The sequence below is a fragment of the Leptosomus discolor genome, chromosome 4 (assembly GCF_034619465.1).
Source record: "Leptosomus discolor isolate bLepDis1 chromosome 4, bLepDis1.hap2, whole genome shotgun sequence".
NCBI lineage: Eukaryota > Metazoa > Chordata > Aves > Leptosomiformes > Leptosomidae > Leptosomus > Leptosomus discolor.
The window spans coordinates 67692144-67719914 of NC_141394.1; the positions used below are offsets into that span (position 1 = coordinate 67692144).

At 35.8% G+C, this 27771-nt stretch overlaps 1 protein-coding gene across 2 annotated transcripts in view; it reads left to right on the forward strand.

Annotated features, from left to right (window-relative positions):
* RAB28 (RAB28, member RAS oncogene family) overlaps positions 1 to 23781 on the forward strand; it is a 66607-nt gene extending 42826 nt beyond the window's left edge. The window contains exons 5-7 of one of the 2 annotated variants that reach the window (XM_009954484.1): positions 13308 to 13411; positions 16290 to 16367; positions 23689 to 23781. In XM_009954484.1, the coding sequence (XP_009952786.1) occupies positions 13308 to 13411; positions 16290 to 16367; positions 23689 to 23781 (275 nt within the window). Of the gene's footprint in view, positions 1 to 13307; positions 13412 to 16289; positions 16368 to 22659; positions 22756 to 23688 lie in introns of those variants that run through there. The other variant, XM_086464468.1, reaches the window with a different exon arrangement.
* Positions 23782 to 27771: the final 3990 nt, after the last annotated feature.

The following is a 27771-nucleotide window of genomic DNA, read 5'->3' on the forward strand; positions in this document are numbered from 1 at the left end:
CGCTATGGCTCAGTTTAAGAAATAACTGATATATTTACTATCAGTGATCTGAATATATTTGGTATTCACTTTTTTTATAGTTATTTGGAGTATGTTGTATTTCTTTACTAAGCAGTCTTACTTTTTTCTTGTTAAAAGTAATTTAATATAAAGCTGAGTTGTATTATTGATTTTTTAACTGCCAGTTGAAAACAGTTTGGCTTGGTAATAATTAGTTACAAAGCTTCCAATTGGAAGAAAAACTGGGCTGCTGTCAAACAGGATTTGATACACATGGAACAGTTAAGCAGTAATAAATTGCCTAGTAACAGTAATTTCACTCAGATATGTGCCAATCTTGTCTCTACATTGAAAAAAATTTGGAAGAAGAACTGATGTTTGAAATTGCTTAATGCTGGAGGTTTATTGTAATAACAATAATACTGACTTGGCCTGATCTTTGAACATTTAAGGCTTGTTTTTATATCCCAGTGAATGATTTCATGTTCATTTATAATTTTTGTTGTGGGAGAGCTCCCAGATGGGTATGTAGGAGAAGCACTAAGTGTCTCCAACTCTTTATTACATCTGCTGGAAGCAACAATGGAATCAGGCATGGAAGGGCCCTGGAGCTGACCTGGGTTGGCTCTGTTAGGAGCAGGTAATTCCGAGTATTGGATAAAAGCATCACACTTGAGAGGGCAGGCAGATTTTTAACATGGCTTTTGGTATGAAGTCAACAGAAGTATAACTGTGGAAATGATCTGTGTAGATGGATGCAGGAGCAGTCACCAAGAATGCTGGAGTGGGTCCTGTGAGGATTTGTTATTTATTAGGTAAATGCTTTTTACAGGTAGAAGTTTTGTATTAATAGTTCATTTCCATGGCTTCATGAAATATGTTACTTGTGAGATATGTTCCTGTGCATTGTTTTGAGAACACTGTTTTAGGAACTGCTATGTAAGAATAAAGCGTTCTTTGATGTTATAGTATGTCCGGATTTACTATTTTTGGAAGAAATTACTTGTACAACTGTACCTAGCTTGCAAGGCACTGTAGGCAGAACTGTAAATGTGTTTAACATTTTTTTGGGGATGGGGGGGAAGGTAGGTGGTTTTTTTTTTTGTATTCTGTGTATAGTTATGGGCTGCATCTAATATCTTTATAAGGAGGTATCTGCCTTTAGTAACATGAAACATTTAGTTTCTCATATGCCATGGTGAGATCAACCTTGTTAACTTGCCTGCCCTTTTCAGGGCTGACAAGGAATTCAGCCCTTCTGAGCTCACAGAGGCTCAGTTCCACAATCAGTTGGTTTTGCGGTGAAGCCAGCTGCTCCATGGGAAATCGGATCTGTGACTTGATCTGGGTTAAACAGAACATTGCAAAAAGAAGTTGCTATTTTTAGTATGGATCAGCTCATTGAGCTTCATAAGCTCAGACACGTTGCATGGCCTCCTAAGTAGGTGAGGAAAGAGCGATGCGCTGTGACATGAGAACAGGAATGAACAACCAGAAGTGGGACAGGTTGGTGAGATTTTCCAAGCTTTGGTGTTGGCATTGGTAGGTCTTGAAACTGTGGCTGGAAACTCTTGCTGTTGACTGCAAAAGGAGACAGACGTGAGTGACTGAAGGTAGGATCTAAGAAATGTTGTATGAGTTTTCGTTAAGATCCCAAGACCTTGAGATTATGAAATTATTGTGAGCTTTATATGTTACAGCTGTCAATCTTTGTGAATTTTAGAATGATAAATCATTTGATGGTGTTCTTAGTATTTAACTGAAAGTGACTGTACCTTGTCCTGGGATTGATAAATTCAGTGATGATGTAGTAGATAAATCAAAATTAGAGAAAATATTTGAGAGAGGTGAAGAAAAGCTGATCCATCCATGGCTTGCAGATACATTGGACTAGCACCATCTTCTGAATGTTTCGTACATTACAGCCTTAGTAATAATTAGCTGAGCTGTTGCGAACATTTGAAAGAAAGATTCACTCTGAATTTCAGTAATTACAGTACTGTAATATCTTTTTTACACTCTATTGAGTTTATGAAATTGTTAAATTAAACCAAAACAAAGGATAGCTATAGTTGAATCTGAGAAACTGAGAATTTTTTTTTGCACTTTTTTACCTCTATCCTAAAAAGTAGATTTAATATTACAAGGAGGGGAATTATTTTGTGAAAAAGGCTACTGAAGTGCTGCAGTTTGTCACTAATAGCTCAGCTAAATCAATGTAAGCAGTTTTTTAAAAGTTTCAGTAATCCTGATAAAAATAATTTCATGTTGAATCAGAGAAGGATCTGTTACTAGTTTTTTGTCAGCAAGTCTTGGGCAGTCATTAAAGTTTGGTATAGGGAAGTTTGGAAACTACTATCAAAAATGGTAAGGTGTAATCTAAAGAGAAATGTGGTTTTTTTGAAGTTAGGCCCATAGAAATTAATTTTTCCAGAGGAGTTCATATGAAAATTTTAAAATATGTATTGCAGTCATTGTAGTGTTAAAACTATTCTTACAAGATTATGATTCAAGTAATTGTGCGTTTCTCATATGTTGCTCTGGAAAGGTTAGATTCTAAATGGTGTAACTTTTTTCTTGTTAGTGTAGCTAAAGAATGGGCAATTGGAAAATGACATATCACTTGAAGCTTGTTTTTTTCAATGTGTATGTTTAAGTACTGTGTTTGTGAAGGGTGCTGGATCCAAAAAGTGAAATACTGTATTTATTACTTGTAGAAACTTTTAAGAATGTGAGAAGAAATGCTGCAGATAGAGTTTCTGAGATACCAAATAATTATTACATATTTTTATGATCCACTGTATTTGAGTTGTACTTAATTAACAGAATTGCCATTTCTCCGAGAAGGTCACCCTAATGCTATTATGGTATCATTTATAGTTTCATTGGACATTTCATTGTTTAATGCCAGTTTGTTAGAGTGTGCCTGTGGGGACTGGAATTCCAGTTGTTGGGCATCCTTGATTATGGTTTGTGTGAGTACAGGTTAGTTTGTTTTGTTTTGCTTTCTCAGTGTTTTTCAATAAACATGTTCAACTGTGTTTGTATGCTGTGCTGGTCCTGTGACTGCCCAGTGATTTTTATAATTGAATTAATATAGGTGGAAAAATCCATCTGGGTGGTGTTCTCCTGTCCCAAATACTTTCTCATTTCTTCTTCTCTCCAGGAAACAGCTATTTATAAAGATGTTTGAGTCCAAATTAACAGCTTTAGCTTAGTAAGGAAGTAGAACTAATTGCTATCAAATTTTCATTGGCACAAAGATTAGGAAGCCTGAACACAAGTGTTAAAGATAATGAAAGATTATTTAGTGCACAAAGCAATAAATTGGTGGTTCAGTGAAACTTCATGTGATCTTAGGCAAGGCTTTAAATTTCTCTTCTCACGTGTCATTTTTCCATTTGTAAAAATAAGAATAGTATTTGCCTAATTTACTGGGAAGAGAATTAGTCAGTCAATGATCCATTAGTAATTGCAGAGTGCTTATAAACTGGCGATAAGGGCCTTGTAAGAATCTGACTGACTGGATAAAAAGCCACAGTGAACAAACTGTCTCCTTTCCAGGAAGGAGCTTGTAATCTTAGGACACATTTCTCTGTGGGAAGTAAATCTAATTAACCAAAGGTGTGAAATTAGAGAACATTAAAGTCCTGTGAGATGATGCTTTTGAGAGGGAGTGGCATTAATTTGCTGAAGCTGGGCTGTTCATTCTCCATACCACAAAAGTGTTCCATGTTCTTTCATTCACATCCCCATTTGATTTGTTAAGCTTACCCTAAGGGTGTGTTTATTTAGGTCTGTTCGCTGCAGACAGTAAACAGAGATATGTGGTAAAATCATCTGCACAGAGGTCTGTGCTGCCACATCTAAACGCCTCATGCCCAGGTTAATGCATTTCCAGTTAACTTGGCCGTCTCTTTGCTGTGACACTGACTGTTGTTTAAATAGACCTTCAATGTACTCAGTCACTTGAGTTGCAGGATGGGGAGGTGGTGGTCAGTGTATGCCTTTCATCCTCCTCTCTTGCTTTCTGTGTCCTTATGATACCTTTTTAAAAAGGCAAAAAAAGACAGAGTAGTTCAGTTATGTTTTAATCCTAAAATAATACTACAAAGTGACTCAATTGTGTATTGGTTTAATAATATAATCTTTTTTAAAATACTCATTTCCAAAAATGTCTGCATTAGGGGTAGCAATAAGGAGTATGGGTACCTAAAAGAAGGGATCAGATTCTAACTATCAGTGTAATCTTAGTCTGTTGAGTCAAATGATAAATGGTTGCAAGAATTTCTGCCAAGAATTTATTAAAAAATGAAAAAGGGAAATGTTTAGCTGAGAAAAATATTCTAATTTTCTCTTTAGGTGTCCCTTCAAGCTGCATAAGCTTAGTTAGCTGTCATCTTAGTTTTGAAAAGCAACCTGAGTGTATTATTTTTTTCTTCATAGGAAATTTTACTCTGATACAAAAACATGCCTGCTGTTTGTTTGCAAAGGTTAACATATCTTCTTAAAAACTACCTGTCATCTACCAGACATTATACATGTTTGTTACAAGGCAAGAATCCTGTCACCTTGTATCCTCTGTAGTTAGCTGCACTTGGTGTGCTGAGATGGAGACGTTTGCTTCTGGCTGCTCTTCTTGGTTTTTCTTGAAACCTGTTTTAAATCTTGGAAATGTTAACCTCGTTAACCAATGTTTTATAACTTTAAAAAAAATGCTGTAATCCATTATTGTTTATGTGAAGGTCTCATTTAATATGGGATGTTTTTATGTAGAAAATAAAGACAAAGACTACAGCTACTTCCATAAGTAAAAATCAAAGAGAGCTTGTCATGCTAAACGCGTTTTTTCTTATTATTTCCTGTGTTAGAACAGACTATTAGCATCATCAGCCTGATTTCATTGTGTGAAGTACCCTTATTCTAAGAAGTTCATCGCTTATTTTGTGTCTGTGTGTCATTTTTTGAGATGAAAGAGAATTCCACATAGGCTTTGTACAAATAAGTGGAGGTCCATAAGAGAGGTATACATAAAACCAGGTAAACCTCACTTCACAGGGAAGATGCCTTTCTGCTTTTAATCAGAGACCTAGGCATTGCTCACCTGTCCTTTCCCATACATTTTCTTGTCTTGTATCTGTGGGAATTTGTCTTTCGGTTTAGAAGGAGCTCAGATCACAGATTTGGCATTTAGAAAATTTTATTTTCTTTAATAATTGAGAAGCGTATTTGCTGATAATTCTATTTTGGTTTTTTTTTTTTTTTTTTTAGAGGAGGAAGTGTTACAATGTTTTGTGTAAATTACCAGAATTTTTAAGCTATCAAATTTTTTTTTTCTTTCTGAAACCAGTAATTTCCTGTTGTAGCTGGAAATGTTAAGTATATTTTTTTAAGTATTAAAGTACAGCACCAGCTATTATTATTCTGCCTTAGCAAGTCTTCTAATACAATGTTTGATTTGTTACTATGTCCTCATAGGGAAGCATCACCAGTAGAGTGTACATGACAGTGAGAAAGTAAACACATGCTTGCAATCAAATTAATGTATTTCATCTGTCTTCAACTAATAACAATCTGTCATGCTATCTATCTGAGAAGGGGCATAAACAGTTTATTTTGTGTTTGGAATAACTTCCTGGAGGTAGTTAATGTGACATGTAGTTTGTCTGACATGAGTATAACCAGATCAACACTCTAGATTTTTTTTCTTGATAACCTAAAAAAATTACTGAGAAAATCTGTACTGGAACTATATTTATATTTCGTTTTGAGCTTCCTTAAATCAGTGTAGTGGCATAGTTTTCAGAGACTTCCGTGAAAGAGTTTTCTTTTCTTGGCAGTTATACAATTTTAGTGTGAGAAAAAGATTGAAAGTATTAATAAGAATTTAACTACAAAAAGCTGCCGTTTGCACTCTGACATCTAGGTTTGAATATTTGAGAAGTGTGTGCTGTAGTAATTTAAAACTACCAAATCAAAATTGATTTTTAAAAAGCTACGTAATACACAAAGTCTGATGGTGCTGCGGACTCGGTGCAAGTTGTTGTCAAATTAATTTATTATTATTTCTCCATAATTCTGGTTACACTTCTGTTATTATATTGGATAATAATTATTACTAATAACATCAGATATTTGTTGTATCAATTGATTTTTTTTTTTATTTACACAGAAAGAACCTTTGTGTCTAATTAGAAAACAAAAGTGCACTTGCTTGAAGTTCTAAGTGTCCCATTCAAATATTCTTTAAAAACTAAGGCATAATGAAACAGCTCCATCTTTTAGTGGGAAAGCAGTAGATTACTAGTAAGCTGAGCAATAAAGAGCTGGGGAGGTTTATGTGTTGCTGTTTTTTTTTTTCCTTCCATTTTCTTTGGAATGATGGCAGAATTAAAATTAAAACTGGGTATGGCAGAAGAGGCCTGAGAGGGGTTCCTTCTGGCCAGACCAGTGGGAGCTGCTAAGCTGTGCTCTGTGCTGAGGTGCTATGGGGCAGAGGTCTTGTAAACTGGGCAGTAAACCCAGTTGTCCAGAATGCTGCTCCGAATGTTCAACATGATTCCTGTTTTATTCTTTAGAATAGTGGGTATTTGGCACGTCATAGAGAAATCCCTCTTTTATTCCCTTTTTCATGCACGTTTACTTATGCAAGGGAGAAGCAGAACCTTCACACTCTGAAACTAAACTGACTGCACTTGGTGAGCAGTGTATACTGCATGAGGGTAATACTGTATAACACTATTGTCGTCTTCAGTCTGTTAGGTTTTCAGGTGCTCAACCTAGGTTTGTTTTTAAGAAATCAGTCTGAAATTATAAAAAAAATAGGATGAAAAAGGGATCGTCATATACAGCCCCCTTTTTTATGACCCTGGAGTATTTTCAGAAGAGAAAATACGTACATAATTTTAAGCACATGTAAATCAAATTAATAAATTATTAAAGCATTTTACTTGTCATGTCTGTGTGGGCTAATCATGATAGCTCATTATTTAAACATTATGTAATTGTATACCTTGTGTGAACAGCTGCAAATACTTTGCAGAAAGATATATATTTCATTTTTCACAGCATACTATAAAAGAATAATTTTTGTATGGTACCATAGATTAATACAGATAGTGCATGATAACTACAAAACTAGGTAGTTGTAAATTTATTTATGCGTTAGTGCTAGTTTAAATGGAAAATACTGTGTAATTATCTATTTAAAAAGTGCATCTTAAACAGAAGAACTGCACCTTTGTAACAGACTCTGCTGAAGTTATTACAATTGCAAGCTCTGAAAGTGAAAGACAGTCAGATACGGGTGGAGAGGTGTCCCTTTACTGAAATTCTCTGAACTGTCTCTTTCATGTTTCTTTTCATACATATGGTTTAGAAAGTGGTTAGATCAGTTATCACTTCTATAATAATCTAAAATGACTGTATAGTGCCTTGTAGTTTGCAAGTGTAATCTCATGATCCAGGAGAAATGCCAACAAACTATTAAACAGTCAGACTTGCTTAACATGCATTATGCATACCGTTCAGCTGTTTATGCCGTTCTGGACAAGTACTGTCACTATTTTTTCAGCTGCTTGGAAGTACCTGCACAAGTTCTATATTTGTGTTTCTTCCAGAGTTACCTGAAAGGAAGATTCATGCAAAATGGATGTTTTCCGACGTAAAAAAACCCTGTTGTTTTCACACAGAGTTTTTCTCCACTGATGTTATGAAAGACCAGACTGGCAGTCCTGTGGGAAAGGGAGATAAATAGCATGAGTGCTATTTACATTGCCTTTAGAATGCCTTTACATTCTGCATAAATTATGTTCTATTGTCTTTTTAGAGTATGTGCAGTTATTTGCTTCTGTGACAATATTTAAATCAAAATATACTATTATTACATTTTCATCATTTTGAAAGATTATAAAACCAGAAAATTAATCATTCTTCTAACTGATGATACATATTTTAAAATACTTGGTGGCTTCGTGTTTGTACCAGTTGTATTACTCTGGTAAATTGTTACAGGTATTTTATTATTGCCTTAATTTTAAGACAATACAGCTGTGGGATTCAATGTCACACTTTATTCCTTGAAGAAAATTCTGGTGAAGTAATTATATTTGTTCTAGTTCATTTCAGTGAAGCAGGTTAGCTAAAGTAGTATCTAGGCTGCTTGAGTGTTGGTTTTCACATATATATGATGTAAAGGAATGGAAGTGATCATTTGTCCCTGCACAGTGGTGCTGCGTGGCTTGTTGCAGTGTTTCTTTTATCCCATGGAATGGTACATATATCTAAATAGCATAAGAGAAGCAAATTTGACATTAATTTATTTACCGTTAGTGGTTTCAGACTCTCAAGTCAAAAGTAGTGGAATTATTCAATCAAAACAATTGCTGTTGAATGGTTGTGTGTAGATAGATTGTAAAGCGCACGTTGTGTTTTATCTAGCACTTTCTAGTGTTTTTCTATTCCCTCGCTACTACCCAATAAACTAAAATCTCAGTGACATACTCTTAACTTCTCGAGTAAAGTTATATAGAGATTTGACTTTGAATACCTACTTATACTGTCTCAAGTTTGCTCAGAATTTTTCTGTCACTTTTTTATCTAGCCTTGCAAAAAGTAATTTAAAATATGGTTTCCTTTTCCATTTTGAGTTAGCACTGTCAGCTTTTCACTGCAGATAAGTGATGTATCGGAGCAATTCAAAGGATAATGAAAACGTTGTTTGTATAAATCACCTGAAAATGTGACCTAATCAAATCTCTCTGGTCCTAACTTAAAACGACTATTTTGTCCTTATCGTCTTTGAAATGTCACTTGCTTTCCACAGAGGTGAGCATGATGATGTTTACATCTTCTTCCTTACCTGGATTCTTCAGTGTTCTTCTTACCTGTTTTTCTTCTCACATCTTCAGGAATGCCTTAAAGGGCGTATGCTTGGGATTTCTGTGGGAGTTCCGTTCTTCTCTCTAGATTCTGTTTTCTTTTTTCATCTCAGTAGGTCTCTGTTTAGTCTTATCTACAAATCAAAATTGAACTCTCCAGAGTTCATGAGAAGCAAGTATTTTGGTAAGTCTTACCTACTTTTGCTAGAGCAGACACTGATCTATGCTAGTGTCCTCTTCGAGGGGAGATTTCACTTGGATCTGTCTGGCTTGGTAGAAGTCATGTCTGAATTACTGAAGTTCCTGAAATTCTGTTTTTATTGTGCCAGTATCTTTATGGGATACCTCTACATACAAACATGTATAGATCTGTTGGTTATGGAGCAGCAATTTATTTTGCTAGCTTTAATTGAAATGACTCTTCACACTAGACAAGCTTAAAGGTGAATGTTTAGTTTTATTCCAGGGAAACAAAATGTTGGGCTCTTGACTATTTAGTTAGAAATAGGTTTTTTAAGAGAGGAAAAGTAAGGCAATGGGGATAACTTTTGGAGAATATCTGGCAACCGTGGGTGTTTTTTTTGTAGTTGTTTGCACAAGCTTTTTAGTATGTATTTCAGGCGTAAAATGTGAGCAAGCTGCAGCAGCCCGTATTGTGGACTTCAAAATGATTTTGGAGGCTGATGAGTCCCTCTTTCTGTCCTCATCAGGACAATCAAGGAAACAATACTATGACCTGTCTCTCTCTCCCCCATTGCTTGTGATGTCCTTCTGCTTCTCGTGATGTCAGTTTTCATATGTGTTATTTAAGTATTCCATTTAATGCAAATATACTACGTGATTCCTGTATAGTCAAAGAATTAGCAATGTACTCCTTTGACATTTTAACTATTACTTTGCGAACTTATACTTTTAACTGTCATTCTTCCCTGTTGGTCCCATTTTTAAGACCTTTAGACTTTTAGAAATAATAGATCAAAAGAAATACTCTCACTTCATTCTGTAAAATTTACACATCTTGGGGTTGCTTTTAGTTTTCATGATCAGAAAACATAATTTATTAATGTAGATAGCAGAGTTTGTATTCAAGCACTTAACCCAAAGTACTGGTTTGTAATGTTTGTGTGCCTTAGGGACTCACTGTTTGAAAATAGTTAAATCTCTTTTCACTCTTCAAAGTAAAATCGTTATGTCTCCTTTAGACATCTCTTTGTGAATGTCTAGCAATCAGTTTATGTTCTGCTTGGTAAAAATGGAGCTATTAATTTTCCCTTTTCCACTGCCCTTGTCTTCTTTCTCATTCACTTCAGATGAGGAGGATGACTGTACCATCTGGCATGTAAACTTCACTTTGGGCCTTTCTCTAAATGTTTGTGTTTAACGTGTATCCAAATCTTGCAGATTCTTTCTTTGAGACCTTTGTTAGATATGGCCTATCATAACCATTATCACAGTTAAAATGTTCTTATTTTGCATCTTAATTTCAATAATTCCTTTTTCTTGGCCAATGCAATGTTATCTAGTCATTTAGAATATTCTGCAAAATATTTTCCTGGTTTGTAAAATCAAACTATATTTATGTATCTGATTCTCTGTCTTTCTGTCCAAAACTTATTTGTCTTTGCCTTTAAACTTTTCACGGCTTAAGTGCATTTTAGTATCATCCTTCATCCCAAGATATCTATTCCTGCTGTTAATTGGCTCATCATAGGAGCCCACATTGGCCAGCTGTTAGTTTTCTTTCTATAAAGTCCCTGCATTCCTTATAAACATCTTTCTAGAAAATCATTTTTCTCTTCCAAAACCCTCCTTAAAGTCTTTTTGCTGTGATGTCTAAATAAAAGCTGGACAAGACTTACCTCCTGGTGTGCTAAGAATTCTGCCTGTTGAGCTGACCAACGTTAGATGTTCAAAACCAGAAAGGACTGGAGGGTAACTATTCGCTGTATTTTAGCTGATCTTCAGTAACGGTCTCTGATTGTGCCCTTAGCCTGTGGCGATGCAAAGTAGTTTGAGTTAGCATAGTCCTCTTTCATTGACTGCAAACTGCAGCTTTGTATAGTTAAATATTTATTAACACTTGAAACCCTTTTCTTGTACTAAAACTGTGCCCTCTTTCATTGAGAGCTAATGTAACATGAATTGCCTTGCATTTACTGCGGGCTGAGAGTGTGCGCATGGACAGTTACCTGGCAGTTATCTAGCATAACAGTAACTGTACAGTTCACAGCAGACTGCCCATAATTCAGCAGGCACAAGGTGAAATACTAAGTGGGGAGAGGGACTGAGAATTACACAACGTTCAGAAACATAATTTCACCTTGATTTTCACTTCCAGTCTGTTAGATTCTAGGATCTTGTGTGCTTTTATTTTCTCTACTGCAATAAAGTATTTGCTCCGCTGGCCAGATACTATTCTTGATTTTTCTTCAGCTAGAAAATAGGAGGCATTTGAGGATACGATTTCCAGTATGGCAGTGGCATTTTCTTCATGAAAATTCATCAACCTTTTGGCATGCTGTTGTGTTCTTCCTTTCCCTATTTTTCCTTCCTGGGAAAGAGAGTTTGGGAGAGATTGTAACTTGTGAGCTTGTCTCTGTGGACTTACATAAGCATGTCATGGTGTTTTAGGGGGATACAATGTCAATGCTGTCTATTTATTTATTTTTATTGTAATTGTGTGTAGGTTTTTGGCATATGGGTATAGCTGAAGAAATACAGTGAGTGAAATTTGGAGGGGGGGGTTAAGGTTCCTTTAAGAGCTCATCAAATAAAAGTAAAGAAAAAAATATTTATTTTTCACAAAAGAGTAGTCTCATTGTGTTTTCTAAGCTGCACTTAAAGCTAATATGTGAAGAGTAAAAATAATAGTTAATAATGATATGGTTTAGGCAGTATGCTGTATTTTATTCTTAAAAGTGTTTCAGCAGAGGCTTTCTTCTGGTAGTTATTTTTCAGAGAAAAAAGTTAAGTAGCTGTTAGGTAGACTGCATGAGTTTTTAAAAAAAATTACCGAATTTGGGTTTTATCTTAGTAAATGTATTTGTTCTTCATATTTTTTATGAAACTGTACATTCTACATTTAATATTGTGAAAAAGTGTACTACAAACATTAGTGTTAATAGCTTAGTATTTTAGTCCTTCACAAATTAATGCCTGTGGTAACTGGATGATTTTAGGCCTGTTCTTATAAACAAGGCCTTACTGATGTGCAAGGTACAGTAATAGGTGGCAAAAACTCCACATTAACCAAGGTAAGCAGTATAAATGGGGTGTAGGAATCCCCTGTTAGACTAAAAATCTCCAAGAGAAAATCTCCAGAGCCTACAAATTAAAGACCTCCAATATCATTTTAAAATAAAGCCTTTTATGTAGTAGGAGAGCATTTTTTCAGCTGATAATCAAATGACACTATTATGCAGGCTTACTAGATTTGCAAATTTACAAGTTTTTACAAGTCAGTTGGGTCCCTTCCTCAGGAAATCAGTTTAAGTTTTTTTTTCCTGTATTGACTCAAAGAGCCTGGTTGTCCTTAAATCCTTCTGAATATATTTGCCTTATAATTTGACGGCATTGAGTCAACACCCTTATAGGAACTGTAATGCAATAAAAAGAGAAACTGTTCAATATAGTTTCCAGTTACCTCAGGATCAGATTTGGAGAAACTGGAATGTACACAATAAAACCTGTGCAAGACTTGAGTTCTGTGTTGTTTTGGAAGCACCAGTGCTTTTCAACATAAAATACGTTTTGAAAGCTTTGCTCTGCTTCCAATGGTTGTAAAACGATAAAAATGAAAATGTGTGTGACTCAAAATGTGCATTTTACTGTTTTTAATTTTCTGAACCATACCTTTGTGGAATTGAAAGCTTTATATACAAGTAACTAGCATCAGTTAATTTTTTATTATAGTGAATGTTTTTGCTCTACCATGTGCTGCAATAAAGTACTTTATAACTCATTTACATTAAAAAATGTAAATAAAAATATGTAGATTCAAATGTGCTTGCTGAACGCTGTTTTGTAAAAGTCTTTAGATTACACTGGAATCTCCAATACGCATCTGAAAACAGAATACGCAAAATTTATTTCTATCTCAGGTTTTTGTATGTAGTTAGCAGTAAAGTTGTTACAAACTGTTTGTGTGAATCCAGAAATAAATTTGTCCTCCAGGTAAGAATATGTTGCTTTTGACTGTACAATTTTAATTGTGGTTTCATTTTAGTTTTGCAAATAAAATTAATCTGATTTATTTCATTATTTTTATTTTGGCAAATGGTTACAAAAAGAAAGAAACTTGCATTTGCATACACCTTTAAAGAAAAAGATTGCATCTGATGTGTTTCCAATGAATATGAATAATTTCTAAGACAGGTAACTAAATGGGCTCCGTTGTGGTAATTTTTCCTTTCTTCAACTTATTTTTAGTTGACTTGGAGCATATGCGCACAGTGAAAGTTGACAAGCACCAGCGATTTTGTCAGGAAAACAATTTCAGTAGCCATTTTGTGTCAGCCAAGACAGGAGATTCGGTAAGTAAGAAAAATAAAATCCTTTTAGAAGTATTTTGGTTGTTTTTTTTTTTTTTTTTTAAATATGTAGCAGTTTTATTGTACTTCACATATCAAACCATTGAGAACTTTGGCTGCTTCAGGTCCTTTTTGCTTGCCTGGTTGCATGAGAAATAGATCTTTGTGTGAGTGTATGTATCTTTATTCATTACAGTGGCTTCTCATCTGATTTACAGTTTGAAGTATAGACTTTAATATAGAAATGGTCTAGCTTATACATCAGCATGAGAAGTGAGACCAGCTGGATCTCTGTTTGCAGTCAGCCTGTAGTTAAATGTATTCCTTCATTCCAGGCGGAGTCCCACCTATAGACCATCAATACAGAAACTTTCAACAGTTGATAATGTCACAAGACCCTGTTGCAATTAAAGTTTTTAATATGCGTCCTGAGCCATGAGAGACACTCCCTCTGCAGGTCCATTGAAATTTGAACATTCTGGTATTTGTAATTCTTTGCAGAACATGTTTTTGAACAATCTTTTGACTCTGAGCTAACTGGATTATTTGTTTTAGTTGGAAGCGTATGTAAGAAAAAGTTCTTTCTTGGTTGACTGTATCGGTCAAGTTAAATCACGTTGTATTGTTTTGCTTGATTTCTGTCACATGCCTAATGACTTTGTCATTCCCATAAAACAGTCCTATATCTGTCTCCTAAATGTTACTTATGACAGCACAATTTACTTTGTTATTGAATGGTAAGACCATGTTCAATTATATAGAAGTATAAATCTGTAACACAAATGGAATCAATTGTTCTTTTAAAGTCTGTGATGAAACTTCTACAGTGGACTGTAATTTATAAGATAACAGTTTTTCTGTGAAGTCTAACAATACTGCTTTTAGAAATGCAGTGAGTCCTGATTCTCCTTATAGTTTGTGTTAAATCTTTGGCATAATTTTTTGTTTAAAGTGTGAAAAAATCAAGCTTTTTATGCTAGAAACAAAAGAAAATTTTATAATACTTCACTCAATGAAGTGCACATCTGATAAAATGTATTACTTTCTCAAGGAGACAACGTTTTTCTGGGATTTGGTAATAGGAAGAAAAATCAGTTCTTTTTATAAGGTTGATATATTTAACGTTACAAATTATGAAGGAATCTTTATTATGTCTTTTTGATTGATTCATGAATTTAATCAGCATCCTACTATATGTATAGATTGTACTTTTTTTAACTTACTGTTTAAAAACAAAAGTAAATCTGAACAACGTAGAAAGCATTAACCAGAAAAGCCTGTTTAAATATCTACTAACAAAAGAAGGTATGAGGTATAGTTTACAGTCTTTGATTTTTAGTTTCAGTATAGATTCAAATTAACCCTTTGACTGTTACTGCACACTGGCCTTTCAGAACCTTCATGCAATTGGGTAGTTGTGCAGGAAAGACAGGGTGTTTACCCTAGATAGTGATTTAAGAAGAGGCCATCTGTTGCTACTGTGGATATAGACTAGAGGAGTCTTAAATACTCAGTTAAGATAAATGAAGTGATTTGTTTTGTTTACCTTGGATCTTTCCGACAGACTCACTTGCAAAAGATAATTTCATGTAGATAGAAAAGCCCGAAAGTCTCCTCGGGGAGAAAAAAACTTCATGAAAGATTTAGTATAGCTAACAGTTTTACTGTCCATCAAATTGCATAACTAAAGCACTGAACTTGTGCCGGATGTTTTGTGCACAAAGCATCCTCACGGCAGGTCATCTAGCTCAGTACACCTGCGAGCCTGGTGTGGGTCAAAGTAGTTCTCTGGAAAAGGTAACCTGTTCAGGATATCCTTTCTTCCTGTGTGGATGCTAGTAGAATAGACCAGTACTAGACCAAGTAGTTCAGAGAAGGAGAAGTTATCTTGGAAGCTACTGTGGTTTGTTGGTCGTGCCACTAATTCATTCTGATTTCCATCTCAGGTGTAGGAAAGATTGTGTAAATGATTGTCTTTTTAAATTTTCATTGAAAATGACTAAAAGCACTTACACAGACCTTACCTGTTGGGGGTGGCATCTCCATGATGAAAAGCAATGTTTGTTACTAGTTTAGATTGTGAGCTCAGTCAAATAACCAATATAACGTGTAGCTTGACAATACGGTGTTCAGCAGCAGTGCAAGCTTAAGCTGCTCCTCTTTAACATCTGTTGTATTATTTAATCTCATTTAAAATGCAGCTGCCTAAACAGCAAGATTGGTGGGCTGGATTGAGAGTTACGGAGTTACTTAAGATAGCATTGCCGCCCAATGTTATGTGTCAAACCATGTCCAAAATCTAACTCTGCCAGGCTGCTGCGTGCCGTACAGCATCTTACTTGTTTCCTAGATAGTTCTGTTCAGAGCAACACCCATAAGACTCTTCAGAACAAATGTATCATTGCTTGGCTTTCATATTGCTAATGTTTCGGGGTTTTTTTAACGTTTGCGATAGAGATTTGGGTGATGTTGCTGCAGAGTCCTGTTGTTCTCAATTTCAGAAACCTACATCTCTATTGCACAATACGCTGGTAATATATTTTTGTGCTAAACATTAGTGAATACCCTTATTCATATTTTATAGCACTGAGAGTAGTATTTGAGAGGTGGGTTGTATAAACTTAAGTCTCTGGAGGCAGAGTAGAAGTGTTGCTTAACAATCCAGCGTACTGTTCATTCCTTGTACCATTGTTGAGTTATATTCTCTGATTTTTAAACAAAATTGAATGTACCAGATGAGGTTATTTTCAGATCTGTTTTGCACAGGTCATAATTTTGTGTATCTCACTGTTTACAGTTCAGGCATGGTTTGAAATATTTGAAGGAACCTCAAGGATGTCTGTTTTTAATCATTTAAGTGCGATTTAATTTTTTTCCATAGGTCTTCCTGTGTTTTCAGAGAATTGCTGCTGACATACTTGGCATCAAATTAAACAAAGCAGAATTGGAACAATCACAGGTGATTTTCCACAAATATATGTTTTTTATTAGCATTTGATTTAGTATTAAAACCAAAAGTCATTGCAAATTAAGAACTGTCCTTTAAAGCAAGCTGCATCGGTTGTTCTGAAGGCAGTTATTTACTTTTACAACAGCTTTTTTTAATATAATAATTCTTTATTTATCCATCATGATAAAGTTGCTGAAACAAGAAAATGTATGTTCAAAAAATCAGGAAAAACTTTAGTTTGAGAGCTTTTTTTTTTTTTAAAAAGAAGTACTTAAAATTCGTTTAGACCTCTCTATATGTATTCATATACAGGTAGCGTGGAAGATACTCATATATACATTAAATATGTTCATTGATGTCAGATACAGCTTTTATGACAATTGTTCTTTTATAATTCTTTGCATATTTAAAAACAAATTTAATTTTAGAACAGTAGAAATTCAATTGATAGAAGGCATAAGCTTCTGCGAGTGGAAATGTTCTAAATCAGTCTTCACTGTGGTCATACAGGGAAAAATATTATTTGTCAGTCAGAGAGTCAGGAATTAACTGTGTTAAATCCTGTGTTTGATTAATCTCAGATTTTAGTCTTCATTATAGGCCTGTATAATACAGGACCTCAGTAGTGACTGTCTGCCTCGGGGAAGGAATATTGATTTTGTAAGGTCACTGTTTCCCATGTTATTCTGATGTTCGAATGAGAAATGAATCCTATTCTGGTCAACAGCAGGCAGACCTGTGGAATGATGCCTTTGGGTAGCTATTATGGCTCACTAGCATCTGCAATTATTTTTTCTTACTGTACTGGTCCCAAATAATCTCACCCTGAAGGAGCTGCATAGTTTCTGTCCTTGCGCTTTGTGTTTTGTTCTTTGCGTTGTGTTGTCTTGGGGATTTTCTGCCATTTCCTCTGCAGTAAGAAAGGGCTGAGAGAGGGGAGAATGTTTCCTAGCAATAGGTGGGAAGGTTGTCAAGAAGGCTGTCCGCTGTTCTCTTACGTTAGCAGTGAGTTAGGGATGTGGATATAGTGGTTTAACTGTGAACACATGGCAAAATCCTGCTCGTGTCCTGCTCTGAACTGTAGCAGAGCTTTGTTGCAGTTCATGTAATTGCTCTATGCAAAATGGCTCTAATGAGAACATTGTTTTAAAACCTTACAAATTAATTGGGAAAAGATGTTTTTGCTGGTTTTAGAAATTTGAACTGTAACTGTATTAATTAAAATATGAGTACTTTCTTAACTGTACCTACCAGAGTTGGAAGCCACTTAGTTTTTATCAGTGAAAGTCAGGAGATCAAATACTGTGTTAATTGTTCAAATAAAAAAGCAAGAAGTTTTCTAATATGACCCCTTTTCCCTTACCACCTCCTCCTTCCTGATTCCTGCTTCTAGAAATGATTTTCCTGCCAGTAAGACTGTGTGCATAGATTTAAACCAAAAAGGTTTTATACAAACCGAGTTTCAGAAACCTCAAAAACAAAGATGATACTACTGAGGAAACCCTTACTATATAATGATGTTTGAGATTACAATATGTTTATTTTAAATTTACTTCTTGAACCAAAAGGTGGCTGTTCTAGTGGTGTAATAATCTGGAACTGCTAGTGACTACCAACATTAAACAAGTACCACAAAATAAGTCAGAAAGTTTATTTTAAAAAAAAGGCAAAACATTTCTTACATCCAGCTTGGTCTCCTGCTTTTTGAAATATACAATGAATATTTAATTTCTGAAAGTGTTTTGCGGCAGTAGTGTTTACAGTCTGCGTTGAAGTGGTAAACTAGAAAACTATATTGCAAACAGTAAAATGGTAAAATATACTTACAGTGTATACCTAACAAACAAAGCTAAGGAGCTTCAAAAAGCTGTAATTTATAGGTAGAGAAATATTGAGTATGTCTTTTCAATGATCTTTTCCTACTAAGGCACCATCCATCTATTGTTCTGAGCTTTACAATTCTTTGTATGTAAATAATTCATCACATAGAGTTCTTTAATCTTTCTTTGGATGTTTAGCTAGCACTGGAACATCAGTCTTAGACCCCTCTGTGTTGTGTTCTAGTAACTTGAGTGTAAGCTTGTACATAGGTATGCAAATACCTTAAATTAAAAAAAGAATAAGATAAGTGGGGTTATATAAAAATTGTAGCTTTCTAAAGAAAATGTCTATTTTTAGGTTGTTTTTAAAGTAAGAACCTCTATAGAGCCATGACTCAAGAGTACATAACTTTCTGTTTCAAATTAGTATCAGCTTTAAGTAGGCTTCCTCCTCCCCTAATGTAGTTACAGTTTTTAGTTTTGTTGAGCGGATCAATCAAATGTGCAGTATGTGGATCAGACAAAGTTGATACTACTCAAATTGCAGTAGCAGTACCCTATAAATAGTTAATATGCATAAGTTAAATACTCACTGTGGCCCAGACGTTACTGTTAATGTGAAGCCAAGCTGTAGTGATTAAAAAAAAGGTAAAAAACCCCATGAAAACCAAGAACATCAACAAAAAACAACAGAAGAAGAAACAGAGAAGCAAAGCCAGCAAATGGAGTTGGACAGAAAAGAAATTTCATTGTCGCCATGCAGGTACAGCAGAAGTTACAACATGGTGCTGAGCTGTGCGTGTGGCTGAAGAGTGAGAGCTGGAAAGCAACTGCCTGACTTTGCAAAGTTCTGCTAATCGAGCATAGTTTCAATCTGCTCTGAACAAGCAGTGGTTCTTTGTTACCAGTAAAACGTTTGCTTCCTTTGAGAGTGCTATTTTGAGTGCGCTGTAGGAATTGCCCAGATTTAAGTCAGTGAGAAACCAATGGGAATTGTGTTGGAGTGTCTGTCTGTCAGCTGTATCTTAAGGCTCGTTGTTGTATGGAACCAAATACCCTGGTCACTTCCTAAGACAGAAAAGGGAAAGTCTATGCATAAACTGAAGAAGGAAAACTTTAACCTTCATATCCTCAGGGAGATGAATAGAAGGACGTTTCTTGAGAGAAATTTGTTAGTCTGCAGTGGAGAAGCCTAACTGAAGTAATGTGTCGATGGTTTCCCCAAGTCATGGAGCTGATCTCTTGGCTGGAAGGAGGTGATGTTAGATGGTGTTGCCATTACTAGGTTTCTGCTTTACTACAGACTTTTTTTTTATGACAGGTACAGTCCCCTAGTGTGATGGTGGGGTTTTTTTTTTCCTTTCCATCTGTAAAATGGGCACAGGGCTTCCTGAAATTGTGGAACAGTTATGTGAATGTGTTCCGTAAAATTTTTATGCGTTTAATACTCTAGCTGTTGGACTATAAAAGTGGATAGATAGATAGGTGGATGCTAGATAAATGCTGTAAAGAAACAAATAAAACCAATACAATAGTAAGTGTGACTCATCCTTAAATCAGTAAGAATGCAAGTGTTGACTGGGATTTAATCTTTGTTTAAAGAGTAAAATACATTTTAGTTTTTACAAATGTGCACTATTTACACATTAGATTATAACTTTGAATTTTCCATATTTTGTGTAATGTAAGATTTCTTCATTTTGAAAAATTAGAAGGTTGCTGCTTGAATATGTTTGTCAGAGAACATCAGATGTCTTCATTCAGTCTAGGTGACAACAAAATATAAGACAAAATAATGAGTTTGTGTAACTGCCAACAGTGAAATGCTATATGTGAATGATATTTTATTATGTATTTCTTCATTATTACTGGTTGTGTAATATTGAGAATACTCTTTAAAAATTATTTCTAGCACTTTTGATTTTATGCCTGAAGATTGTATTTCTTGTGTTTAAAATCACTTGTAATTGTCACAGTCACTAGGAAGATCTTAGAAGTAACTCACAGGTGGTTAGAAATAAGTAATAGGAATCCCAAACACATTATTTTAACTTGTATGAATTTGTGGGGCTTGACTCATGACTTTTGAGCTTTGATGACTGGCAGAAGCTCTTGTGAAAAGCGGATGGAATTCTTGGTCCCCTTCAAATTAGCAGCACAAGTTCTGTTAATTAACTGCAAGAACAAGCCTTAGAAATTGAATTATTTACCACACATTGTTTTAGAAAACATCTGCGGCAGTTTAAGATATTAATGCAACCCAAGCTATTTGTTACTGCCCTTTTGCTGGAATTTATCACTCTCACAGCAGAATCAGAAAATGGAGGGTGATCGTGTGTCTTGGCCACATCAGGGTGAAGTTGAGCAGCTTAGCTTAAACTGCTGCTGAAAGTTGTTTTTAAGTGAAGCTGCCAGACTTTGTGCTGAAGCGGATGAGGTGCAAGTACACGTTACATTCCACCAGCTCTCCTTTGGCAGCAGTGATCTCCAGCAGAGGAATAGGACAGACATTTGGGGGTGGTAAGTTTTTAAACTTATCTCAGCTAGAGCTACTAAACCTTGTCTGTTAACACGCTGAGATGACTGTTAATCAAACCTGTATTTGGACAAAACTGTGGTGAAACAAAGAACTAGATTACTCTTTATGTGTGACTGCAAAGTAGAGCATGTTTTTGAAGTGGAACAGTTCCAGAGTAAGAAAATTGCAGATTCTGACTTATTTTCAGTCCTCAAAATACTCTCCCTTTTAAATCGCAAGGGTCTGATGAAATTTGAGGAAATAGCTCCTTCACTAATCAAATGTTTTTCTTTCTATATTTTTTTACTTTCAACTGTAGTGTAAAAACTGCATGGGGTACAGATTTGTTCCTTGGCATTGGCGAGAGCTAGCATTTTTGTAAGTGATGTGTAGTTTTCTCTTTAAATGCCAGTTCAGCAGACTAAGGTGTGTGTGCCAGCTTTGTACAATAAAATGGTTGGCAGATAAGTCAGATCTGGAATTCAGAGCACCTGGGCCAAGAAAGATTATTTCTCATTATTGGCAGTGGTTTGAACCATGGTGATGATATGCCTGACATTGAAACTGATACAAAGAAGCCCAAGTTTTTAATTACCATGAAGTTAATAAAAGAAATGTTGCAGTGGTATTTTTTTTTACTTGTATTTAATGAAATTCCTTGAGAAAATCCAAGTCATTTATGATAGTCAGTTTCTTGCTACAGCGTGCCTAAGCATGGGTCACTAACCTGCCTGTGTTTACAGGATGGGATTTAGACCAATGTTTTGAGGAACAATTAATTGCCCACTGATTGCAAGGCTTTTTTTTTTTCCTTCCTCAGCTCTGGTCAAAAGATTGGTATGAAGAAACTAGGTTCTGTGAGGTCAGATAACACTGTTTAATGCTAAAACTCCTACTATTGCCTTACATGGGATTTGGCAACCTTTCGCTTGATAACATCAGGCCAGGAGTCCAGTAAATCATCAGTGTTGTCCATAGATAAGATAATATGAGTGTGATCGATTAAACTCAAGAGTACATCAGCAGCTAATAAATCCAGATCCCTTACCAGCCAATTCAGTTATTGTTGCTTGTTTGACATATAGGTTTTATTTACAGACGTAATCTTTAACATATATACTGTTTTTATAGTCATATATTCTAGATTATATATTGTTTCCTTTAAAATAGTAGTGTTTATTAAATTCTCCATTCATTTTAACCTTGAAAATATGTTGTGTAAAAGTTGAAGTATTTAAGAAAAAGTTATTAAACTGGTTTAGGGTCTCTTTCATAGCAGATCTACCTCCTCTGTTACTTCTTTGCTGAAATTGTTCTGTAAATTTTTTCTTCCTTTTGCATGAATACTGTATTAATAGTGAGAAAACATTCAACAGTTTTGTTTGTCTTTAAGGGGAAAAATGAGAGCCTTTTATTTTAAAGAAAAATCAAAGCTTGCAGTACCTGGATGTGAGGTTGTTAATTTATGTCACTGTTTTTGAATATATATTTAGCTATAAAGCGGTAGTTATGGAATGGAAAAGATGCACGTGTACATCTAATACACTTGTTACAGTTGTTGATAGGAAGCTAACTAATGTAATAATTAACTACCTTAGACTTAAAGGAATAGGCCTTTGTCATCTTTTCTTCCACTGAATTGCCTTCCTTTTTGTTCTGTTCCTTCTCTTGCTTTAATACACTTCTGTTGATTGCATGTATGCTTTGAAAGGGCACATCCTTGAAGAAGCTCGAGAAGCAGCCCTGAATGCTCATAGTGATGCTTTCAGCTACACATGTTGCTCTTGTGTCAGCATAAGGCCTGAAAAGAAATGCACTTTTGTTTTGCTTCTGTTGTAGTCTTTTTATGTCATTCATTCATTCTTTTCAACTACTGATCAGTCTCTCCATTTTTTTCCCTTCTCTTTTCTTTTCACATTCTTCTCCTTGCCCTCTATCCGTTATGTTGATACATGATTAACAGCATGTTGTCAGGGCAGAACTAGTGAAATATCCTGAAGAAGATAACCAACGTCACAACACTTCCAACTGCCAGAGCAAAGTCTGCTCAATGCAGTAGTTCAGGTATTGATGGAAAACTTGGGTTTTTTTTTCATGCTGCATTGCTTTTACATGAAGTAACAACCGTTACAGTAAGTCCTGTTAGAAAAATGTATTTTGTATCTGTAGGCACTTGTAATACTTAACACATTAATTTGGAACTCTGTGTACAATTACAAGGTGTTTCTAATAACCAGGTAGTTCATAAAAATTTTGAAATACTTCATGTTACTGTATTAGGAAGGTCCTTCAGTGCTGAATATTCAAAATGTTATGTAGCTGCCTCAGATGGAAATGGACACAAAACTGGAATCTCATTTCCTTCTCATATAAGAAAGACCAACAGTCTTATCAAATGCTTTGTAAACAGAATGGGTAATATCTGTTGGATCTGTATTAGAAAATAAATATTTGTGGTATGTCAGGGTTCTTGTTATGTTAATTTAGTCTTTAGTCAGCCTGCCTGTCAAAACTTTTTTGAAACATGATTGTATTTGAAATTTGCATTGAGATCTGTCCGTATTTTCCTGTGAAGTGCTTGGAGTAAAGACAGAAAGATAAACTTAGGTACAATTTCCAATTACAATTTAGGCAATTGTTCTTAAAGAATGCATACCATAGTCTTTGCAAACAAGTACTGTTTTATTATTTCCATGCAAAACAATTTTCATGGAAGTAAAACAGTATTGCTTTTACAAAAAAAGTCATGCTCCGTTTGTAGTGTTGTGAAAACCTACCAAGGCACTTCCTTCTGCTTAGTGTGGAGAAACTGGTGTTTAGAACGAGAATTAGCACCTGATAGGACTTTCTGTAAGGTAATGAAAAAAAAGTAAACGGTGTCTGTTTTGCCTATTTTTTTTTCCATTCATATTTCATAGCAAAATATCTGTTGAAAGCTTTACGGCCTGGAGATTATATTTTCTGATTGTTACTGTGTTTTCTTTTACGACAGAGGGTGGTGAAGGCAGATATTGTCAACTACAGTCAGGAGCCTGTGACAAGAACCGTTAATCCTCCTAGAAGCTCAATGTGTGCAGTTCAATGACCACGCTGCTCCTCTGTTTCGATACCTCTGGCAGTCCTCCTATCCTGACACAGGCTCTGGGATTACCAGGAACTTTAACCGTGACCATCGCAACAATACAATGAGAGGTCTCAAAAACACGTTGCACCATTGTACGTTGAGAAGCAGCAGGCAGCTTTTTGACTGGCCAGAATTCAAACATGAGACCACACACTTTGAAAAACTGAGATCTATATTCTCTTAAATTGTATTTAAATGAAGCAGTATAACCGTGTTTATATGTTTCCTCCTATCTATTTGACTGATACCAGAGCGTAATGAATGAAGAAGTCCTGCATTCAAAATACTTTTAAAGACATCACCGTAGAAGGGTGTTTTGCCAAAGCATTTTAAAATTTTTTCCTGTTTTTTGTTTCTCCTGTGATCTGAACTAACACTTAGCAAAATGTAACTTGGAAAAGCTATTGCTGGAATAATTTTAAGCCCATAATATATTTTATCTAGGGAGGATTTGGAAAGTATTCCATTAATATATATACATAGTACAAAATGTATAAATTGTATCCAGTAAGAAACAGTGCTTGGAATAAAGCGTAATATAAAAATAGTTACTTTTCTGAAGTCTCGAGTTGTCTCTGTGGATGCCCTGAAGAATGCTAGGGGTTTTGTGTATTTTTATTACATTCTATTGCATTCTATGTTTTATTACATGCTGCAGTCAGCATTGCTTCTTGCAGTAGTAGATATGCTCATATGTCTTCATGAATATGGATGCACCTCAGCCAACAGTTTGGGCTGTAAATGTTGAGTGATATATTCAGTGTGCATTAGAACCTGTTGATAGACCAATTAGGATCAGTCATTTTTAATAACTAACTGAATGACTTTTGGCCTGGTACTCTTCTTTTCTAGTTCAGAGTAAACGACAAATAAAAAGCTGTCCGCTCTGTGATCATCACATTTCTCCTCTGTTCCTTTTCTAGCAGTGTCTTTTAGACATGCAGTTCTCTGCTGGTACATCTAAATAGGAAGCTAAGGAAAGAAAAAAAAATTAAGCCAACTTGATTCCAAACTAGCAATCTTTTCCTGTTTTAACTCTAGACTGTATTTTCTTATAAGGTACAGCAAAACATCTGGAGATTTAGAAAATCAATGAGGCTGAGGAAGCTTGTGTATCACAAGTGAAAATGATAAGGTCATAGAATCATTCAGGTTGGAAAAGACCTTTGAGATCATCAGGTCCAACCATCAACCCTGCTCTACCAAGTACACCCCTAAACCATATCTCCAAGCACCACACTAAGCGACCTTTAAACACAGTAAGGGATGGTGACTCAACCACCCTCCTGGGCAGCCTGTTCCAATGTCTGACAGGTCCTTTAAGTGAGTGTTCCTATTAAATTGTTCAAGCAAGTGCTTAGTAGTTGGAACTATTGAACTATTAGTAGTTCAATAAAATAGTTAAACTATTTTTGCAGATGGCAAAAATGTGCTATTTGTTATTATTTTGGTATACTCCAAGTTCGTTGAAAAGCAAAGTTAATTTTTAAACCATTCAACGTGCAGCTTGACATGTAGTTTTATAACAATATGATAATGACTTAGTGTAGTATTTTATCATTCAAATGTGGGAAATTCTAAGAAACAAGCTCAGATATTGAGAAATTATTCTACACTAAGGTAGGTGTGAATTTGCAGTAAATTATTTATTCTAGTGTTACAATCTGTGTTCTTGCTCCTGTCCTATATAGTTTGGCCCCACGGCATAGCTTTACCTTGATGTTGTGTGTAACTGAAAGGTGAACTGTCTTCCACTGCCGTCAGGTGAGAACTTCTCTTCAAACAGTTTTTCTGAAGTAGCTGGTAAGTTTACAAGTTTATGCACTCCAAAGCACGTGGTGATTTTTTTTTTTTGAACTCTCATATTTCTTGGTGTGTTTATGTCCTGAACTCATCCCATATGTTCAAATATGTGTGAGAACTGTCCCCTCCCTGAGGAGCTGAGCACAACCTGGCTCAGCAGGGTGGCTACAGCCGTCTTTCTCTCTAGTGCATGTGAGTCAACTTCATAGTCCTGCTTCCCAAGTAATATGTCTTAAAAACCAAACAGTGCTTTTCTCTTAAAAGTAATCTTACTTCTCAGAAAAAAAAAAAATGCTTTTTAATATGCAAAGCCCATTATTATCCTGAATAATAAAAATTTTTGCTTTTACATTTGGGGTAGTCCTGCAGCATGAAGGCTGTGATACATGTCCCAGACCAAGCTGTTTTACAGATGGATTTTTATGTCTCTGTCTCATGACGATCTTTTATTTTCAGTGCCTGATTTTCTAGCTGTCTTTGACTTGTACATCCTTTTGTGTTTTATTCCCGTTGATCTTTTCACCATTTTCTATGTCAAAGCCCTACCTCCTCTGAGGATATTTTTGTTTACATTTCCAAGCTGCTCTCATTCTTCCTTCCTAACATACATGTATATTATTTACGCTAACCAGGAATCTCTTGTCTTCTGTTCCCCCAGCCCCTCCTTTTGCTGCCCCTCTTAACCTCCTCAGATTTTCTGTATTGTATACTGACTTCCACTCTCCCTGCCTTTCCGTACCCTTCCCGCCCCATTTAGATCCATTACCTGTCCATGTTTTAATCCTTACAAATGAGCTTTGCTCTTTTTGCTCAGCCCAGGGGACCCCACCTTGAGCTTCAGATTCCAGCTGCAGTCTAAGCCCTTAGCTGTGGTAGCTGCCTTTGAAGTGCTGCAGCAGCTGCGGTCGAAGATTCAGGGGTGCCTTTGGCATTGCTGTGGCCTAGGTTCCACCAAGCTGAGCAGAAAGGTCAGAGGTAATTCTGGAGGATTAAGCAAACAGGGAGAGAGGGAGTAGACACTATCCTGCAGGGAAGGCGAGGGCTCTCCGGAGACTGGAGGGATAGGAACAAGTTCAGTCAGGGGGGGTGTGTGGGGAAGGCAGGCGACCCGCTGCTATGTGCCCAGTCTCCTTCCGTAAGTAGCGTCCCACTACTGATCCACACGATTCACATATGGTGTTTAAGCATGTGTCATATTAATGCACTTAAAGGTTTTTTGTAAGGTGAGAACTGGTTGAAAGCAATTCAACAAACAGTAATGAAGTTAAATCATGCAACGCCTTCCAAAAGTGAGGCAACATATGCTTAATGTCCGTTGACATGGGGACTGGGCTGGGGCGGGGGGAAGCATGTTTTTTCCTGAAGCTGAGGCCAGATGAAGGGAAGAAATGTGTTCAGGCCCTGATCTTACACAGATCCCCGCCGGTGAAGTGATCTGCGTGCTCAGAGCTGTTGTAACTAATCATTTCAGTAACGGCTCCGCAGCTAAAAATTGTTTCTTAAGTTCAGCTCCTTGCTAGGGTCAGTCTGCTGTGATGTGGTGGATACCAATAGGTACATTGTGTCTGCCTGTATATTAGATTACCAGTGCTTTTAAAACATGTATTTGAAGTGTTATTAGACTCGTGCGGCTTCTTATCTTTGGTGGGGTCACGTTGACTTTCTCCCACAAACAGCAGTGTGAAGGTATTTTCCCAGCTGCTGTGAGTGCCAGAACCTGCAACGAGTTCATGATCTTCTCTCTGAATACATCGTTCTTTTGACAGTTCATAGAAGTTACAAAAACACACAAGGCTTTTTAACCAAAATAACTTTTTTTTTTTTTAAAAAAAAAAGTTTTAAAGGACACATACAAGGTCACTAGAAAAATTATGTGAGGTGTGCTCTTTTGAGGAATTTGAAAATTGTTGGTGCTATCTATCTGCATCACTAAGCATCTGTTTACCAAAAAACCCTGCTCCGTAAAGCACTGTTTGGGTTTCACTGGGACTAAAGGGCTTTTGGATCAAGCAGCTTCTTTTTAAATGCAGAGCTAATTTGCTTGTGGTAGTAAATACTGGCAAGTGCACCTGATAATGCATGTGATGGCCGAAACTCTGTAATAATTTTAGAATGAAAAATATCGTAGTAATATTAAAAGTTGGCAAA